The 16,839-nt window shown below is 32.6% G+C and overlaps 2 protein-coding genes across 3 annotated transcripts; one reads left to right on the top strand and one right to left on the bottom strand.

The window, feature by feature from the left end:
* Nucleotides 1-1,496: 1,496 nt before the first annotated feature.
* LOC134258342 (CST complex subunit STN1-like) lies at nucleotides 1,497-10,689 on the top strand. 2 transcript variants are annotated; one of them, XM_062740863.1, is made up of 9 exons: nucleotides 1,497-1,781; nucleotides 4,018-4,113; nucleotides 4,842-4,910; nucleotides 5,008-5,187; nucleotides 5,503-5,657; nucleotides 6,208-6,321; nucleotides 9,995-10,096; nucleotides 10,191-10,263; nucleotides 10,439-10,689. In XM_062740863.1, the coding sequence occupies exons 1-9, from the start codon at nucleotides 1,622-1,624 to the stop codon at nucleotides 10,603-10,605; spliced, it is 1,116 nt and encodes a 371-aa protein (XP_062596847.1). In that variant the 5' UTR covers nucleotides 1,497-1,621; the 3' UTR covers nucleotides 10,606-10,689. The 2 variants fall into 2 exon arrangements, with proteins under 2 accessions (XP_062596847.1, XP_062596848.1); XM_062740864.1 differs by having other exon boundaries at nucleotides 10,444-10,578.
* Nucleotides 6,677-9,452, bottom strand: LOC134258340 (3 beta-hydroxysteroid dehydrogenase/Delta 5-->4-isomerase type 2-like). Its single transcript, XM_062740862.1, has 4 exons — nucleotides 8,993-9,452; nucleotides 8,442-8,606; nucleotides 8,033-8,248; nucleotides 6,677-7,230 (listed from the first exon to the last, which is right to left on the bottom strand). The coding sequence occupies exons 1-4, from the start codon at nucleotides 9,414-9,416 to the stop codon at nucleotides 6,677-6,679; spliced, it is 1,359 nt and encodes a 452-aa protein (XP_062596846.1). The 5' UTR covers nucleotides 9,417-9,452.
* Nucleotides 10,690-16,839: the final 6,150 nt, after the last annotated feature.

The raw sequence follows: 16,839 nt of genomic DNA, 5'->3' as shown, positions 1-16,839 counted from the left end.
ACAATTAACTTTTATTACAGCCAGTTTGAAAATATTAGACGATTCTTTGGAGTATATGAGTGTTAATTCCCCCACCCCCATCCACCCCCCCCCCCCCAAAAAAAAACTCTAAATATTGTTTATGTATCGCCAGTGTAATGCATTTAAAAAAATCGTAGCACATCATAACCCACAATATTTATAAGAATGTAGATGTTGCATTTACTGAATTTTTCAGTATGTAGTACTTCAACTGAGTATGTTTACAAACATAGAGAATTCTTTTAATAAAAGCAAGATACGTTTGTGAAACACTGATATACCCTGCTGACGCATCTTATCTCCAAAGGTCAAGGTATAAATGTAACGTCTTTCAAAAGTATAGGTCAAAGTCCATATGTGAAATGTGAAAGCACTACAGAATATAGCTAGCACCAACCAACCATAAGTCATGGTCAAGGATGATCTTTCTAAAGTGTCTGTAGAACAAACTCTAAGATCAACTGAGATCACGGGGTCAAAAATGTCATGGTTGATAGATCTGTATTAAAAGAAAGGGGGGGGGGGGGGCGGGAACACGGACCACACATATAAAATATGAAATGCCTAGCACCAAACATTGATAAATTAAGCCAAGGTTGTTTTTCAAAGTTAGGTAAATATTTCAAATTTTACAAGTGAGAATGCAGAAATACATAGGTGCCAGTGGCGGATCCAGAGGGGGGAGGCGGTTGCCCCCCCCCCCCCCCCACACACACACACTTTGGATTTGCAAAAATGAGAGAAAGAAGAAAGTCCCTAATTTTTGTTGTATTTTTACTACAGAAAATGTTCATTGAAAGGCTAATGTTGTAATATACAAAGAAACAAAATGAAACCCCGCCCCCTTAATTTTCAAATAAGGATTTTCGGGTTTGGAGATTTATTTTCCTTTCCTTTTCAAAAACTTTTTTGGTAATTCATACAAGTATTTTCCCCAGATTGATCAACCTTCTAACTCTTAAAACCATACACCACCATGTATCTTATTGAGTTTTTTAATTACATGTATACTCAGTATATATGTAAAACGTACGTTATAATAACTCTTTTCCTCTTCAGCCCCCCCCCCCCTTTCAATCCACCTTTGAAGAAATTCTAGATTCGCGCATGGGCACCTTATTACTATGCCTGTCATCTATATATACAGTCATAAAAAGTACTTAAATGTATTACATATAATTATTAAGAGATGAATTTTACCGCAGTACATGTATGCTTGATGTAATGCGAGTACACGAAGTACATGTAATGAGGAAATATCTTACCCAGTACCCACCCACCCTCATCCTGACCCCCCAAAATATACTGTACATACAATATGATGATGTTTACTAATATAATGCGAATCTTATTATATCGTAAAAACTTAAGCCAAAAAAAGGGGGGGATGAGCTCGATGGAGAAGCAAATATTCCGGAATTATTATGTTTATACGATAACTATTTTCACATTTCTTTGATACTGGACCATTTCCTACTTGATTTCTTCCCGCGAAAGTTTAATATCATGAAAGTAATCTATGAAAATGACGCTTTATTTCTTAGTGTCACCTTCATTTATTAATTTTGTTTTACTTTGGTAGCCTACAGTTATCACCAGAATGAGTGGGAATGAATTTGAAGTTGATGGAAATAAGAAATTTAAAAGTTTAAATGAAAGAATTCCTGCTGACCTTTGCGGTTTGGATTTCACATTCCATACATTCAATAAGATGTATATCCAGGACATTATCAATTTGGAAGCTTGTAATGTTATTCCAGGTATGTAATTCATAACTGCAAACGAACGGCAGCACAGCCTTCTAGAATTATAATCTTGAACACATCTTTTGTGATGAAATACATTATTGGTGTCAAATGCTGTGAAATGCATGGTCATAAGAAAAAAAGTTTTCTTTATACTTTCCTTTGTTCCCAGCAATGATCTCCTGATTTATTTATACATGATTTTCTTCATGCCTTACCATAATAATTATTTAATATGATTTAGTAAAGGTTTTTAAGAAATCAGGGTCTAGTCTGTCATTATGGGTTACTGCGTCTGCTAACCTATTTATGGTTTGTTCCCACATGAAAAATCAGGTTTAACTTTCTTTTTTTCTCTGATAGAATACATGTATGCACAATGTTTAAAACAAAGTAAGTTTTTGACAAACAAGTTGATGAAACATGAAAATCAGCAGTCTCTTTTAAAGTCGTCATTTTGTTAGTTCTGTGGTCAATACAATGGCCTTGTCAGCTAATTCAATCTATCATTACATCAAATGCTGACTTAAGTGTTTCATACTAATTGTTACATGAAGGCCATTATTTACATCTACTGAAATGTTGACAGATTTTTCTCTTATGACAAGGAGCACACGGCAGGTGTGACCGTTTAGCAGGGGATGCTCACTCTTCTGTGACACCTGGTCCCACCTCTGATGTTTGAGGGTCTGTTTTTGCTCCCTTCCAATTTTGTAATGTTTGATGGACTTTTGGGCTTGAACATCTGAGATTTTTTATCTCCATGTATATGCATCAAATTTATGAATAAATAATATTATTATACTACTTAAAGAGTAGTTTTTTATTATGTCCTATTGATTTTGTTAAAGTTTATGTCAGTTTTAATCAATATTAATTTATGATCATGATTTTTATTTTTACAACAAAGGCTTCCCAGCATCATGAGCATAGGAGTGTATAATGAATTAAAACAACTCAATACTTTTACAATTTTCCAGAAAATTAGAGAACTCAAAAGTTGGGAGAAATTGGTTTTGAATTTTATTTTGAATTTGCTTAAGGTCTCAGTGAAAAAATAATTTTGACAATGATTCACATTTATTGTGATCATTGTACCTGCAAAAATAATCAGCATCATCACATACATGTGACATAGTTCAAAGGTATTATGAATATTATAATCAGTACATAGAATGTTTGCAGCCAAATCTGATGCTTTGGCGTTTGCATCTATACAGCAAAACTCGTTTTACTAGTAAGAACACCGATATTGTGAATTAATGGATACAGCAAAGTCATCTTGGATACTCATATATATTAATTTAATGAATTTCTTATGCGGTTATAACAAATTACGGAAATAGCGAAGTAATTTCAAAGGTTCCAGTGACTTCGTTATAGCCAATTTGATGCCTTATGTCAATATGTTGTATTTTCTATGTGTTTGGTGCCTAGTCATTTTCTGGAAATGAGTTAATGACAAATGAGACTTGCTATAAAAGAGCCTTGCTTGATGCCATTGGCAACTTTTAATAAATTGTTTATTTGCCATCTCCCCATCAACCACATGGCTTAAAATGGCCTGATTCAAAACTTTTTTTTTACCTCCAGGAAACAAAGATTTTTTTTATTCATTCAGAATGTGCCTCCTCCCATTATTACTATTTAATTTATGTTTTGAGCCAAAAAAAAACCTCTACCTATATTTTCTTGAGTTAAAAAAAGGCAAGCAAACATGTTTTGATGACCTTCATAGGGATGGGGGGAGGGGGTGAAAACATTTTGGAAAGGGAGGAATTTGATGTTCAGCCAGCTTTGATTGCTTGAGGCCAGATAATTCAGTTGGTATTGCACCACATGTCTTGAAATCATGTGTCCAAACATACAATCCAGGTCTTCTTCCCTATTTTTATTTCCTTCCTGTTACATTCCTTAAGAAGTGCAGGCATAAATTATGTATGATTCTTAGAATTCTTACATGAAATTACTGTATGTAAAGCAGAATTTTTAGTGAGGATTTAATTTTGGCATTTTTAACTAGGGTGCCAAGATCACTAAAATTGAATATCGCTAAAAAGTATTGTGCTTTATTTGTAATAGCTTCTTTAGTGAGCTTTTTGAAATCGCTAAAACTGCATCTCGCTAAAATAAAATACAATTTTTTAAGGACAAATTGCTAAATTTGTGTCTTGCTAAAATTTCCACTTATACGGTATATCAATATTGTTTTTCCATTTCTATTTTACCAAATAGCCCATATTTATTTCAGGAATGTATTGGTATAAAAAGCACCCAATTTATAAAGTGGACATCATTGGAATTGTAGTAAAAAGACAAGAAAATGTAAAGTGTTTTGTTTACGGAGGTATGTTCATTTTATTCCTGAATAAATTTTCACTTTCATGAAATAATTTTTTTTGCAAAAAAAAAAAAAAATACCTTTTAGTTTCTAGTGGCATAAAACATATTCCTCAACCACACCATATTCACAAATTATATAATAAATGGAGATTGAAACAGTTATTGAATTGTCACAAATTGTTGTATAAAGACAATGAGAACTTATGTCAGTTTTTCAACCATGCATTATTTTACAACTAAGCCATGAGTAATTCCAAATTCAACATGTTCAAAGGTACAAAGTACCTATACATGTTTAAATCTGCTGGGTTTTTGTACAGTAAATCCTTTTCTTTTTTGCTTTGAAATTAATACTGTTGGACTCTCAGAGTTGCAGAAGAGGTAACAAGCGAAAAATCATTTTTTACTGTAACAGTGAAACTTGTTTAATCCATATGCTGTGTATTCCAAACCCTTGCCTTGTATGATGTAGCATTTAAGTTCTTTTCAGTTATTCAATTGCTTAAATATTTTTATTTTTTAAATTCTAAATTTAATTTTTTGTCTAGTTGGAATGTTGGGGGAAGGGGGGGGGGGTAATTTTCTTTGGAATCTTAATGTATAGATAAGACACCTTTACTGTTTACATTTATATTCCTTAAAATCCTTCATGGGTTGGTCTACTAAATGGTGTCAACATTAGAAATACATGTAATAAAGAAAAAGTTTAACGTTTCCTTTAATATTTCTAAGTTGATGATGGTACTGGTGTCATCACTTGCTGCTGTTGGAAAAACAGAATGAAAAATCAAAGTCCAGAAGGTAGATTATGAAAACTCGTTTTAATCTTATTTTTAACTTAAACTGATGTAACACCCATACGGAAATTATGATTCATTTCTTATTTAAATTATTACAGAAATGGAACACTTGATAAAGGGAGGTAGCAAGCTACCAAAAGTGTTGAAAGAGAAGGTTTCAGCCATTATGATGTCTCAAAGTAAAATGAATGAGGGTTACTCTCTGGGAGACTTGGTCCACATCCGGGGTAAAATTAGAATTTTCAGGGAGGTGCGAGAAGTTATGGCATCTTATCACAGTATCCTTTTCTATACTGTACACATGGTAGATGTATAATATCTCAGTATATAAATAAAGGTATTTTCTAAAAATTTCAATACTGCATAATTATTTAATTTCTACAGGTGTTTGTTTTGACATGTTTGAAAAAAATTGTCATGAATTTAATCAACTTTTAAAGGATTTGTTAGAAATCACACATTTCATCTGACTTGGATATTTAAAAAAAAAAAAAAGCAATAAATCCAAGGAAGAAAAAACCAAGTTTCTCACATAGGAACTTGTATGAAATTTTGTGAAATACATGAAGAGAAACACTTAACAAATCGACAAGGTAAACTTGAAGATCCTAATATGGAGCTTGTCAGAATGGCGGAACTTCCAGGGCTGTACAGGACATCGTATGATGTGGATACTTTACCAAAGAAAGTCCTGGAAGAGATCTCAGAAATGTCTCAAGGCAACAATGTAAAAGGATGTCAGGGAGAGGTAACTCTTCTTCAAAGCCATTTGGTTTTGTTTTACTGTTTATACATACTTTTATCAGATCATAAGACAGAGATCCTGATCAAAGTTAGTACAATGCCTGTATCTAATAATTATGTATGCACTTCACAAATTGTTCGTTAGTTTTTATTTTGAACATATTTTATTGAAAATATGTCAAATGGATTGTACACAAGTTCCAAAAACTTGAATTCAGCTTCTGAAGGACATAAGCATGATATGATAATTAAGACAAAAATCTTTTGAAATTGAAATGCAGAAAATTTAGACTGTAAATGGTAAACTTATTATGAGAAATACAGAATATAGATGTGACATTTTGAATACCTGCAGTAGGGTAAGGCCATAATAGGATATATAGTATTGAAAAATTTAAAGAACAAACTACAGTAAAACTTGTTTATAAAGAACATCAGTTTTAAAGAAATAAGATTTTTTAACCCTACTGGAAATGAAATGCAGATGTTAAAAGTTAAGTAAGACTGGATGACACATAAAATGGCTTTGAACAAGCTCCTTGCTCTGTTAACAGATTGTACCTGAATTAAAAAGACTTCTGCTGACTTACTTTGAGGAGCATCAACCTGATGAAATAAATATAAAGTACATAAGTAGGCTTCCTCAAGTAACTGAACTCTTGGAAAAGGTAAGAAATTATGAAGTTAAATGCTGAATTATTGTTGACAGAATACTAGTATTCAAGGCTGACTTCAACATATAATGGATTAATAATATAATATGTCCTTTAATGCTCTTCATTTCAAAGAAGTTAATTTTTACAATTCTTTTCTGTGAAATTAATAAGTTCATTTTAAAAAATTTCTTTCAAAAATCTGAAACACCACCGAAAAATGACAGGAATTGTGTCAGCATAAAGCCATATGTAATAAACTGATTTGAAAAAATATATAGTATCCCACTTCTTGAAACCTTTTTATTTTATTTTGAAAAAAATCTTTATTAGTTTATTTTATCCAATACAGTTCATTGAAAAATGCATTTTATAACTTCATATGCTTATAAAAAGTGAGTGACATCTTCATGGCCTCACTAGGTGAAAATACAGGTTTATAACTCAGTAGAGCTTCAGCTTTGTCTCTTCTGAAGTAAAGATCCATGTTAATGTACTTGACACTGCATGACGCTGTTTGGAAGTTGATTCTCACTATTGGAGAAATAAGCTTCAAAACAAATTCAAAAATCACCAGTGGCCAGTAAACTGCAACGAATGGAATCCTGTAAGAAGAGAGGGCCATGGCTCTGCTCTCCAAGAATGGTTTCATGAATTCGAAAGAATTAGACAGCGGGGTGTCATCTGGTATAAAGAAGGCCTGTCCTCCTATGGATTTATTGGATTTTAAGGCTTTGTCAGCACAAAGAAATGCCCAGGCAGCATTTCCGGCATAACACTGTTGAAACAGATTTTTTCCATTACCTATTTGCACAAGTGTTCCCTTTGAGCTCTGGGCCGAACGGAGTCCATTGGCAACATAATACTGATCCCCTTCTCCATACATTACATTGGCTCTGAGAGACACTGTAGCCAGTGATTCTCCTAAAAAAACAAAGGATGAACACACTATATAAACAAAATCAGGTTAAAATGTTATATATGAAATTATTATACTGAAGTAACTGAGCACATTTTTTTGTTTTTTGTTTTACTAAAAAAATATTACAAGGCAAAATGAATTCTATATTGATAAAATTAAGATTTAATATGAACAATGATCTATCTCAAAAATTTCAAAAACAGTACAAATATGCTAATGGGTCATTAATAATAGTTGCTTGAAGATTTCAGAGGTTGGATCAGGTACCCTTGAGATGTTTGAATCCCCAGTATGTGTGGAGAAATTAAAATGATTTCTACAGTAAAATGCATATATTCAAATCAGTAATGGAAAACACGGTAAAGATATGTTAACAGGAACAAAACTCAAATTGCAGAATGATCATATTGCAAATTACACAAAAAACCCAATAGAATTTAAAGCAGCTTTATGCAACACAAAGGTGTAGCTGTTCAGAAAGCTGCTCTCATTTGTCAAAAATTGGCAAACAATTTTTTTTTCTTTAAAAAATTCAGCCAGTGTCACAGTTCTGATAATCACAAAATCTACAAAACACGGTTACATATACATTGTATCAGTTTGATGATATCCCTAACAATATGTTGGATCAAAATTATAATTTTTATACAAAAATGGGATTAAAACGCAATTCACAGACAAGAAAAGCTCCAATATGGATAGAATTTAAAGTAGATTTGTTGTCACATAAAGTAGTCCTATAAAGCAAAGTTGTTCTACAAAAATAAGATCGTTTCAGAAAAAGTTACAATACTTCATTCCTACCATTTACAGTAGGTCTTCCATTGGCTTGTAAAACCATACATTCTTGCATGTATTTCGTCTCTGGGTATCCAGGGAAAAGAAATTTAGATGGCTTTCCTGTCGTCTGCTCAGTGCCGTCTCTGATGTCATCGAATCCAATAACGACATCAACTGAGCTACACAAGACAAGTCTTTGAACACCACATTCCACGCATGCATCCAGTATTTTCTGTGTTCCTGTTACACAATTTTAAAATGAAACTTAATATTAAATAGCAAGAATTATTAGATTTATTGAACAGAGAAACAGTACGTATTGAATATCTATGAAGGGTGTTGGAAGACCATGCATTCAAGCTACAAAGAAAACTATTGCTATTGTAGAAATCTTTGAAAGTAAAGTTTAAAAAGATCATATTTTGTGGAATACCCTTGACGTTGATTTCCATCATGGCGTCAATGTCTGGTGACGTCCCAAAGCTGATTAGGCCAGCCACGTGGAATACACTAAACGCTTTCCGACACGCTTTCTCTACCACGCTGTAATCTGTGACGGAACCCACAAAACTTGTCAACGGAATTCTGTCCTCGTATTCTGAAATAATAATCTCATATTTTGATAATAATAATAATACTTTAAAAAAAAAAAAACAAGGATTGAAGAAAAAACATTAATTTACCATATCAACTGACACTATTGAAAAATCTGAATGTAACAAAGAGGATGTAGAAGAGCTCTTCAACTTCAGAAATCGTGTTAAAAAGGTACTTTTTTTCAAAAAAAAAAAAAAGGAAAGAAAAGAAAAGAAAAAAAATAGAAAAAAGAAAGAAAGAAAGAAAGAAACACAAACCGTATCTTTGTAACAAATTTTAAGAATATAAAACTTTCCTATCACAAATTTTAACTGAAAGAGAAATATTTTTGTAGTAACTACTACAAATCTGTGTTGACTTGAAATCTCCGATGGGGGACCGGCGTACCTAGTTGTTTGGTGAAAGGCTTCAGATCCAGTACACGGATTTCTTTGACATAGTCGGCCCTTTCCTGTAATATTTTGACAATATGCTGTCCCAGAAACCCCGCCCCACCGGTCACCACGATCCTGTCTGTCCTTAGCGTCATTGGGATGCTGTCTGCTGGTTTTTTTCCCCTAATTTCGCGATATTTGAAACGAAAGATGAACGTTAACCAAAACGCTTCAAACATGTATCGAAAAACCATATTACAATAAAATGGATATGTATATTTTCTCAGTTTCTTATATGTAGATTGTAATAAATGAATAAAGTATATACTCACAATTAAAGAGGCAGTTATCTTGGTGCTCTGAAGTATACAAGTCTTGATAAATGAAAATGAACGTCTGCAGTGCTTTACTGTCTGATGTACCACGTGACTTTTCATTTTTTTTTAAAATCCTCTTTACAGGAAAGGCTATTTATGATCTAAAGAAAGGATTGATAAGGGAAATCAATGCTATTTGAGAAACTCCCTATTGTGCAACTTAAAATGCTGCACCTGATTCGGAATCAGATTTACAAAGGGACAAAATTTGATATTTTGGCCATTAACATAAATATTGTCACATGTAGCTGCAGATCTGTAGCTCTCCGAAAAAAAATAATTTGACAGTCCGGTCTATCAATATATTTTTCGGAGAGCTACAGTTCTGCAGCTATGTCACATGTATCTTTCATTTGGCGTAAAAAATATTTTAGATACTATTTATATTAAAAATTATTTTCGATTGGAAAATGCCCTCTTTAAGTTTTTGGTTGGATTTTATCTGGAAGTCTCATTTTTCGTGACTTTTTTCCCCCATCAAATATGATTTCAAAATCCCAAAGCCAACTGAACTTGTAAAAAAAATTATAAATAAATGTATTCATGCTTATACTGACAGCTAATCTTTTTCTAATTATCAGGTAAAAAAGTGAGTACATAGGAAATTGACTTGAAATGATTCTGTTCCTATCTTTTAGGACGGTTTATCTATAGAAAGAAAAACTGAGTTACAGAAAGCGCTCGGTATCTTGGAGGAGGAAGGATGGATATTTACAAAGGAGAATCACTTAGTATACGAGGTGACTTCTCTCAATTTGGTATTTACTTTGCTTACTTTCTTTTCTTCTGATGGAAACATACATGTAGTATTTACTTTTTTCTTCACAACTTTAGGTTATAAAACCTGACTGTCCATTGGAAAATCTTATAATGGATATTCTTAAGAGAGACTGTGTGAAAGAAAAATGTATGTAATTTTTGCATTTAAAAAATAAAAATTAATGAATAAGGCCGGTAGCACGGTCGAAATATTTTAAAGAAGTGAAAGTTTTTTATTCTATAATATAATATATATTCATATTTTTCCCTTAGCCCTTTACTTGAATGATTTACATCTTAATTAATTGTTCTTTCTTTTTCAGATCAGGATGAAGGCTGTCATTTTATGCATATCGTGAAGGAAGTTCGTAACAACCAGAAATACAGTGCAGTTCAAAACACATGTATCCTAACTTGTCTGAATAATCTGGAATATCGAAGTGATGTGATAAGGACATCTTTCTATAAATATATTTTGTGTACAATTTGACCAAGAATTTTTGATACAATCAACTTTCGTGACTGTTTCATTTTAAGAAATGAAAAGTTATGCTAGCTAGTCTTCATGTTAACTTTTTTTTCTTTTTTTTTTATTTCACAAGTGCAAGTACAATAAAGTGCAATAACAATTCAGCAATTATTTTATAACAGCATATATAGTACAATAAGGATAAGTCTTATGATTGCTGATTGAGGGGAAAGAAGAGAAAAGAGAGAAAGGGAAGAGAAGGTGCTTATTAACAAATTAAGAAGAAAAAAAACCTTGTCTGTTTAAACATTTATTTGTTCACTGTTGGTGATTCTAAAAATCGAGCAAAATAGTCAGAGCCTTCTAAGTAAGAAAAGCCAAATTTCCCAGTCTTTATGAAAATCTTCAAGATTACAATTTTTGGTAGCTATGTACTTCAAAGTTGAAAGATGAGTTTTGATATCTAGAAGTAGTCCATGGATTGATAGTTTTTCATTAAGACATCGCTTTTTGTATATGTAGGATTTGAGAATTAGGAATATCTGGTACAAATTCTTACAACTTGAGTCAAGATCTAATCCCAAAGTAAAAGAACAAGGATCTCTTGGAATAACAATATCCCTTGTTTGACAAAATTCAAAAAATAGATTGATGAGATCATCCCCACTTTAAACATGAATACATTAGTGGTTAAGATTTGATGGTTAATTCTATATTGTAACCATTGAAGTTTTTTACTTTTAGTACTGATAAAAGGTAATTGAAAAATTGTTTTCCATTGCAACTTAGATAGAGTGAAATATTTTCCTCATTTTGATTTGTAAAAAGATGTGACATTTTCTACTGTATTTAGTGTGTCATACATAGTTTTGGTACCTTTTTTGGATGAGCAAAATAATCTTATGTAAAATGGCGTAATTGGTTTGGGGTTATTGTTTTGTTTGACAATATCCTCACTTTTTAGACTAGTTGTAATAGAATTTTGTACACCATAATATGTAAGAAAATTAGTTTTAATGTTGAACTTATTCTGGAGATCTCGTAAACTCAAAAATGCTCCATTCTCATCAAGCAAATCGTTAATATATATAATATTCTTATTATACCATTCAATAAAGAAAATGGACTTTTTTCCAATTTTAATTTTTTTATTAAACCATATTGGTTGAGTTAAAAATTCTTGCCACGATTTTATCTTCATTTTATCTTGAATATCTCGAAAAGCAATTAATGTATCTTTCCAAAAAAGATTTCTTATGAGGTGCAATATATCATTAATATAATCTGATCCAGTTTTGAACATTTTGTCAAAATTAACAGTTTCATTTGATAAAGTTTTCCATTTTGAATTTTGACTGATCAGTAATCTTTTCATCCATGATGATTTCACACCTTTGATATAGTTATCAATTTCAATCATTTTAGGCCTCCATTTGGATAGTATTGAGTAATTTGTTTTCTTTTAATTTTATCCACCTTAGATTTCCACAGGAAATTAAATAAAATATTGTTCAAATCTTTTATGAATTTGCTTGACGGTGTTGGTAGAGAGATAAAAAGATGGTTCATTTGTGAGATTAGTAGAGATTTTATCAGCGTAACCCTGCCAATAGGAATGGTATGCCTTTTGTTCCACTGTCTTCATGTTAACTTAGTTTAAATTACATATAATTAAATCTAAGATTATTTTAATATAATATAGCAATGGTCCTTATTAGAGACTCTTACTATAGGGCTACCAATATATATATAACATTCTCCCTCAATTATTCTCAAACAAAACATTTTGCTTGAAGAAAATTAATGTAAAATAGCAATAAACAGGGAAACGTCCTTTTTAAAAAATTGTAAAACTAATATTAAATTATGGAATTTGAAGATAAATACATGTAACTAACAATAATAATGCTTCCAAGTCTATTGATTCAATACAAAATTAAGGAAGAAGAAAAAAAGAATCTGTTTAATAATCTAGACCATTGTATGTTCACATCGATTCACATTCTTTTCATGATGTTAATTGTACTCTAGTTTCCACCTTGATATGTATTTTCCCATAACGACAGATTATTTAAACATCGTATAAATACATGCATCATATATTTTTACTCCAGATCAAAAACTAAAGTACTTAGAGTTTTTCACATTGACTGCATTTAAATTATAAATTTCCACTATTAGAGAAATGTCCTATTATTTGCGCTGTAACTTACCGGGCAGACAAAGTGCATGTATCTTGATTTGCCTTCTTTATATCCTTTAGGTGCTGGGGTCATTAAATATACCTATTTTAGACAAAATTTTATTTGTTTTCACGACAGGTCGATTTAAGTGCAGTCTTATGTTTCATTTAGAGTACAAAGAGTTTTAGGGTTAAATTCTTTAAGTTTATATATCAACGCTCTTTTCTTTACAATGAGAAGTTGCATAAAAAATTTTGTCAACGAAACCTTCAACGAATTGTTTCAACAAATTACAACATTTGTTTTGTCCGGGTTTTAGAGCTTTGAAAACAGTAGAGATGAAATGTGTTATTGAATGAAAAAAATAAACTTATTGTTTTCTTGAATGGATTTTTTTTTCTCTATTAAGCAATCCGTTGTCAGAGAGAAAGAGAGAAATAGAGTCCTGTCTCTTTGAGGGCCAAATATCCCATCAGGTAATACAGTAATTCCTCATTTAACTAATTTGTTTCTTTTAAATAAGACTTATATTCCAAAATATCTTCTGGGAGATTTTCTGAACATCCACATCCAAAATACTTAGTACTTTAAATCTTAGTGTTACCGAAAGGAATTTTTATTCGCATAAAATTTCCTTTCAAAAATTGACTTTGACAAAGTCACTGATATTTGCAGAAAATGTCCATTCTTGAAGAGAATACCTGATCATTAAAAAGCAATTTAAATGTAACTATTTATACCTGGCATAACTAAGAGTTTTTATTCTAGATTGGCCTTATCAGTTCTGTAGAAATCGTAGTCTTCGTATACCTTAAATATGTAAACCTCGAATTGGATACTGCTCCTTCAACTTCATTTTGCTGTACAATAATTTCAGATTTCACAACTCAAAAGAAAAAGTTTGCTTGAAACTTTTCGTGCTGAGCTGAATTCCGAAGGTCAACATGGTAAATATGAAGCGAGAAAAAGACGTTGAAAAAATGAGTTGAATTTTCGTCTTTATGTGGATTCTTTTATTAGGTTAACGGCAAGCACAACCAAAAATTTTAACATCAAACAGTTTTACCTTGGTCATAACTTTTGCATATTATAAAATGGCATCCTAAAGAAAAAGGGGAACCCGGTACGGAACATGTATTGCTTATATGCAATACTCTCAGAATGCTTGTTTTCATACGTGATAGTGAAGAAGTCATAAAGATACATAGACACTAGTTTTGACCATTTTAAGAGAGAGAGAGAACAAGATGTGTTTGTGAAACACTGATGACTATGGCAACATACATGTAGCAAAGATTTAACTGTCCTTAAATGCAAATTAAATACATGTATGTTGTTACCCAAAGTAAGTTCTTCTAACAAGAAATACAATTGTATTGTAAAATATGAAAGCCCTAGCACCACCTGTTCAAAAGTTATGTCCAAGGATGAGTTTTTGAAAGGTGGGTAAACTCCAGGATCAAGGTCAAAGGGCCAAAGTTGTTTGTTTTTAAAGAATGGTTTTGTCACAAGGATTACATATGTGAAGTATGAAAGCCCTAACCGTAACCGTTTAAAAGTTATGGCCAAGGTTAAGGTTAAAGTAGGTCAAGCTCCAAGGTCAAAGTTGTTGGTATTCAGTGAAAGGTCTTGTCATAAGGACTCAATGTATGAAGTATGAAAACCCTAGCCCTAGCCTTTCAAATGTTATGTTTAAGGTTTCTTTTTAAAAAGTAGGTCAAACTCTAAGGTCAAAGTTCTTGGTATCTAATGAAGGTCTTCTCACAAGGACTACATATGTGAAGTATGAAAGCTGTAGTAGCCCTAACCGTTCAAAAGTTGGCCGAGGTTAAAACTTTTTTAGAATTTTAATCTCCATGGTCAAGGTCAAGAGGTCAACGTTGCTGGTATCCAATGAATGGCCTTGTCACAAAAAAAAAACAAATATGTGAAGTTTTAAAGTTCTAGTATCTACCATTCAAATGTTATGCCCAAAGTAAAAGTTTAGAATTTTTTAGTAAAAGTGGATCAAACCCCAAGGTCAAAAGGGTAAATTTGGTGGTACCCAAAGAAAGGTCTTGTCACTAGAATACACCTGTGAAATATATAATGCATAGCTCTACTAAATAAAAAATCATCGGCAAGGTTAAAGTTTTTGCGGACAACAGACAGACGGACGGACACGACAAAAGCTATATAGCCCCGAATCTTTGATTACGGAGTCATAAAACACTTTTATAAATTACTCTTTTGCTATTTTTTAGTTCAAACCCTGTACTTATATGGGAACTTTCAAAGCAATAAAGTTGGGAAATTCGTTCGGGAAAATATTTTTATATATACGTATTATTATACCCCCGATTGAAAAGCGGGAGGGTATATAGTAATCGTTGATTCCGTACGTCTGTCCGTCCGTCTGTTACGCTTTGGGGTACCCATCTCTTATCCGCAACTCCTCTCATACCACTGAATGAAATTTGATGCAACTTTCACAGAATCTTTATTACATATTGCCATTGTGCACCTCCTATTTTACTTTTTGATCCGACACATATTTTGGGTTTCCCAACCACAGGAAAACATGGACTTTTTCACCAGTTATGACCATATGGGAGGCGGGGGGTATCATTTAGTGAGCTCATCGCTTACAGTACCTTTAGTTTTACATTTAAGTCCATAGTTACATGTATTTATTTCAGTCACTTCAGAAAATTCCCTAAAGTCTTCTACTGTTTATAAAAATTTAACTTACCTCCCCATTCCCACTTTTTAAAATTCTCAATTCCACCTATTCCCACTTGCAAAGAACAATAGATGTTTTGATATAGTAATTATGTTATTACAGTAATTAGACTAATTACTTTTTTTTTTTTAGATTTACCTATATTTTGTACACTTTAAATGAAACCATAAATAGACTTATTATAAGAATGATTATACCCCCCGCTTGAAAAGTGGGAGGGTATATAGTGATCGGGATTTCCGTCCGTCCGTCTGTCCGTCCGTCTGTTACGCTTTATCTCTTATCTGCAACTCCTCTTATACTACTGAGTGAATCTTTATTACATATTGCCATTGTGCACCTCCTATTTGACTTTTTTATTCGACACGTATTTTAGGTTTCCCAGAGCAAAACATGGACATTGCCATTTTTTGTTTACCTATGACGTCACATAATAGAAGCTTCTGGATAACATTGATAGGAGGAGTTATTCCTCTTTACACATTACCGTAAAACAATGTAAAGCAACACATCGACATTATGGGAGGCGGGGGGTATCATTTAGTGAGCTCATTGCTCACAGTTCCTCTAGTTTATTTTAATTTGATATCGGTATATATGGATTTTTTTCTTCAGTTTTTAGCTCACCTGAGCTGAAAGCTCAAGTGAGCTTTTCTGATCACATTTTGTCCGTCGTCCGTCTGTCCGTCTGTCTGTCTGTCTGTCTCTCTGCCCGTCTGTAAACTTTTCACATTTTCGACTTCTTCTCAAGAACCGCTGGGCCAATTTCAACCAAACTTGCCACAAAGCATTCTTGGGTGAATGGGGATTCAAGTTTGTTCAAATGAAGGGCCACGCCTTCATTCAAGGGGAGATAATTGGGAATTAATGAAAAAATGGTGGTATGTTTTAAAATCTCAAGAACCACTGTGCCAGTAAAGATGAAACTTATATGGAAGCATCCTCAGGTAGTGTAGATTGAAGTTTGTTCAAATCATGACCCCCGGGGGTAGGGAGGGGCCACAATGGCTGAAAAGTTTTACATAGAAATATATAGTTAAATTCTTTAAAAATCTTCTTCTCAAGAATAGCAAAGCCATAATTGATGGTATTTATATGGAAGCATCCTCAGGAAGTGTAGACTCAAGTTTGTTTAAATCATGACCCCCGGGGGTAGGGTGGGGCCAAAATGGCCAAACACAGTTTTACATAGAGATATATAGTAAAATTCTTTAAAAATCTTCTTCTCAAGAATAACTTTGCCTGTATTGATGATATTTATATGGAAGCATCCTCGGGTAGTGTAGACTCAAGTTTGTTCAAATCATGACCCCGGGAGTAGGGTGGGGCCAAAATGGATGACTAAAAATT

This window comes from Saccostrea cucullata, unplaced genomic scaffold, assembly GCF_032062105.1.
Source record: "Saccostrea cucullata isolate Sc308-1 unplaced genomic scaffold, CSIRO_AGI_Scuc_v1 ctg13438, whole genome shotgun sequence".
Classification (NCBI taxonomy): domain Eukaryota; kingdom Metazoa; phylum Mollusca; class Bivalvia; order Ostreida; family Ostreidae; genus Saccostrea; species Saccostrea cuccullata.
This window is presented reverse-complemented; position numbering and strand designations above follow the sequence as displayed.

Bases quoted from the DNA above. Each gene is read 5' to 3' on its own strand.
- LOC134258342 (XM_062740863.1), top strand. From the start codon at position 1,622: ATGAGTGGGAATGAATTTGAAGTTGATGGAAATAAGAAATTTAAAAGT. The intron at 5,188-5,502 runs GTATCCTTTTCT...CAAATCGACAAG, and splicing joins AGTTATGGCATCTTATCACA to GTAAACTTGAAGATCCTAAT. The intron at 5,658-6,207 runs GTAACTCTTCTT...CTCTGTTAACAG, and splicing joins TAAAAGGATGTCAGGGAGAG to ATTGTACCTGAATTAAAAAG.
- LOC134258340 (XM_062740862.1), bottom strand. From the start codon at position 9,416: ATGAAAAGTCACGTGGTACATCAGACAGTAAAGCACTGCAGACGTTCA. The intron at 8,607-8,992 runs GTACGCCGGTCC...TTATTATTTCAG, and splicing joins GCCTTTCACCAAACAACTAG to AATACGAGGACAGAATTCCG. The intron at 7,231-8,032 runs GTAGGAATGAAG...TTGTTTTTTTAG, and splicing joins TGGAAGACCTACTGTAAATG to GAGAATCACTGGCTACAGTG.